At 34.4% G+C, this 3,713-nt stretch overlaps 1 protein-coding gene across 3 annotated transcripts in view; it reads right to left on the reverse strand.

Annotated features, from left to right (window-relative positions):
- The window catches only part of UGT2A1 (UDP glucuronosyltransferase 2 family, polypeptide A1, complex locus), an 84,021-nt gene that overhangs the window by 2,338 nt on the left and 77,970 nt on the right, over positions 1-3,713 (reverse strand). For 2 of the 3 annotated variants that reach the window (XM_006873767.1, XM_006873766.1), the window contains exons 3-5: positions 3,437-3,568; positions 2,449-2,536; positions 1,145-1,364 (exon numbers count right to left, since the gene is read on the reverse strand). In XM_006873767.1, coding sequence (XP_006873829.1) covers positions 1,145-1,364; positions 2,449-2,536; positions 3,437-3,568 — 440 coding nt within the window. The remainder of the gene's footprint in view (positions 1-1,144; positions 1,365-2,448; positions 2,537-3,436; positions 3,569-3,713) is intronic. The other variant, XM_006873765.1, reaches the window with a different exon arrangement.

Here is a 3,713-nt window from a genome sequence, read left to right on the forward strand (position 1 = left end):
TATAAAAATTATAAAAATCACTCTAAATTTCCCCTCTCTGTATACATATATGCTTATGAATGCTATACACTCAGTGTAAATCTTAATTATTTATGAAGGAATCATACTGGAGAAATGGTCACTTCTATTTCTATTATTACTAAGTAGTTTAAATATTTAAATTAACAGCTGTATAATGTTTCTAAAAATGAATATACTACCTAGTAAAAATTCTGAGAATTTACATAGCCCTTAACATTACTTAAAGGAGGTTTGGTAGCTCAATGCTTAAGGTGCTTGGCTGCTAACTGAAACATCAATGGTTTGAACCCACTAACTGCTTTTGGGTAAAAGATGTATCAATCTGTTCAACTTTCAACTAAACAACAGGCAGACCTGTGGGCTGAAATAATATGAGGTGGGAAACACCATAGGGGAGCAAAAGCCGGCATTTGTCTAGTGATAAAAGTCAGAAGGCAAGAGTGAATAGAAAAGATTGAACAGAAATGGTAAATACAAGAAGTAAAGCGAGAAGAGTACTGTTACACTGTGGGAACTGTAGTTAATGTTATGAAACAAAATGTGTACATGAATTGTTGAATGGAAAAGCTATTGGCTCTGTAAACTTTCACTCAAGTCACAATAAAAAGTTAAAAAGAAAAACAAAAAAAGATTTACAGCCTTGGAAACCATATAGGTCAGTTCTACTCTGTTCTGTGGGATCATTATGAATTAATACGAGGATATTTAGACTTGGTCTAACATTGCTTACTTAACTTTAAAAGTTTTTGATGGCATATATAAAATTATCATCTCCCTCCACCCTCAATCTAGTAAGTCACTTTGTTTGGTAAACAAAAATAAATACATAAATAAATAAAACAACAGATACATATTTGTTCTGTTACTGTGCTTATTTAGAGTCCTGGTGTGGTGCTGTAGGATAAGTACTGGACTACACACCCTAAGGTTGGAGTCTACCAATCGCTCCTCAGGAACTCTATACAGGGTCACTATGAGTTGGAACTGAGCCTCATGGTATTTAAAAAAACAACAGTGCTTATTTAAAAATAAACCAATTGCAAAGACATGAAACATTGAACATTTTTCTAGTATAATGGATAAAACATCAATGGTGACCCTAAAAAACAGCTGTAGTACTTACGAAGGATCATTGATGACTGTGTTCAAAGCATTGAACAAATCTGCACTTGTCATTGTATTCATGTTCACATCCACAGCTGCTCCTTTGGCCTTCATATGGGCGATATTATCAGGCTGATCAGCAAACATAGGAACTCCCACCATAGGGATCCCATGATAAATAGCTTCATAAATTCCATTAGTTCCACCATGAGTGATGAATGCTTTTGTTTTGGGGTGACCTAGTTTGGGGGTTGGGTAAGAAGTGGGTGAGTATTTCATAAACAAACTGTGAATGAATTCTTGAATGGAAACCAATTTGCTCTGTAAACTCACTCAAGACACAGTAAAAAGTTAACAACAAAGTATGACTGGATTTATTCCTTTAAATCTCCATAAAATATTTTCAAAGAAACATTTATTTCACAAGTGAAAAGACAGCATATTAATGCAATTTTAGAGAGAGAAGGGACAAAACCAAATAACTCACTGAAGAAGTCAGAATTTTGTATTAAAGCCTAGCACATGCAGTCCTTTGAGGGCAGAGGATAGGAATGTAGTGATGGGGCAGATGAAAGGGGTTTCCTAAAAAGCAATTAAGTGGTAAAAACAATTCCTCTAAGGCTAAGAGGAAACAAAAGTGCTGGTTACATAGCATTTGCATTGTATTAGGTATTATAAATAATCTTGAGATGATTTAAAGTATATGGCAGGATGTGTATAGGTTATATAAAAATGCTAATACCATTTTATATAAGGATCTTGAGCATCCAAGGACCTGGGTATCCTAAAGGGTCAGGAATCAATTCCATGTGGATGTCAAGGAATGACTGAATGTGGACTCCTGGTGTGGCACTATAGGGTAAGTTCTGCACTGCTAACCACAAGGTTTGTAGCCAGCCCTTCCAGCTGCTCCTCAGAAACCCTATACAGAGTCGTTATGAGTTGGAACTGACTCGATGGCACTTAACAAAAACAACTCAGAAGACTACAATCCTAGGAAAATGAGGAATCAAATATTTCTACACTCTATGGGAAATTTTACTGAGGCAGTTATTCTTGAGTTAAATTGAAGTGAGTTAAAATGGAAAGAGTGATGAGACACTTCACTGAGGAGTCTTATGTGAACCCTAGGAAGCATAACAAAAATTAATGGTCATTTGTTTCATTGTATCTCTTTTAAACCAGAAAGGAAATTGCCAAACTGCCACAACAAATATTAATACTTGTTGAATTTGCTATTTAGAACAGTTATCCTACTTGTTCCTTATCCAGCTATACAGCTTTTTGTTTTGTTTTGTTTTGGTTTCAGTTCCATAGTCTTACCAAGAAGATCATTCTGGGGAATCCAATCATAGAGCCGGGTATTGGCTCCTAATGTGGCTGGCGTTACTCCTTTGTATCTCCATAAAACCTGTGCAAATAAACACATGTATTTCACAAGCAGAAATACAAAACGATGGCATTTTAAGATTGTGAAATTGTTCAGAAATCTCATAGAATGCTCTACTTCAGGTGAGAGGTAAGAAGGCAGAATGTTAGGGATACTTTGAAAACATTGAAAGAAGAGTAAAAATATTTATCTTTTCTTTAAAGGGCATGCTCTAATAGTCTGTTAAATATACTATATTTTAATAATTATCTAAAAGGATTCTGGGATTAAGATTTAAATGAATATATATAAAAGCAAATGGTATTGGATTCATTCATCAGAGTATGGAAGCTAAACATCATTTAACAACATGACTTCGGTGTAAATATGTATGTGTTTTGGGGTCGTGCTAGCTTTAATTTTTCAATTTTAGTGTTTCCCAGAAATATAATTTTCTTTGAGTTATGTACAACTATTATTTAGGTAACTGGTTGATTTCTCTTCCTTCTTCATTTTTTGTCCCTTACAGCCTTCCTTTTTCTTCCTTCCTTCTTTCATTTATTCATTCTTCTTTGTTTTGTTGAGGAAGGATAAGATAGGGGATTTGTTTATATTTCATTTGTTAATGAAGTCTTTGTTATATATTCTTGTTACAGTGTCCAAGGAAAGAACTGCCTCTTTAAATATTTTCCTCTCTAGTGTACCACAAATAAATGAGTACAAACATTATGTATATCCATATGAATACCAAAGCTGAACAGGCAAATGATCAAATGTGTCTAAACATACTATTTTAATGTTTTATGACTTTTTACTTAAAAAGCCTTACCAGTTGTACTAATTACATAGTAAGATTCAACATTCATCTAGAAAAAGCACTAGTAATCACACTCTCTTTCTAATTGATAAAATAGCTTTCCACCAGGACGGAGTAGGACTAACCTTCTGTGGAACCTGGGCAAGGGCTGAAGCAATGAGATTGGCTTTTTCTTCTGTGAGATTTTTGACCATTGATCCAAGAGAAAACACCACAACACCATGTTCACCTGAGCTCTGGACAAATTCTTCCATTTCCTGCAGAGGAAGAAAATTATACATTAAACAAACAAACAACCCCACAATTTTAAACATGAAGGATCAGGTAAAGTGCCAAAGGCAGTGTTAGACTGGTCCTGATTTCTGACATATATAGCCATCCAGTATTTTTTTTTTTTTTTTA

This window comes from Chrysochloris asiatica, unplaced genomic scaffold (genome assembly GCF_000296735.1).
Source record: "Chrysochloris asiatica unplaced genomic scaffold, ChrAsi1.0 scaffold00254, whole genome shotgun sequence".
NCBI classification, from domain to species: domain Eukaryota; kingdom Metazoa; phylum Chordata; class Mammalia; order Afrosoricida; family Chrysochloridae; genus Chrysochloris; species Chrysochloris asiatica.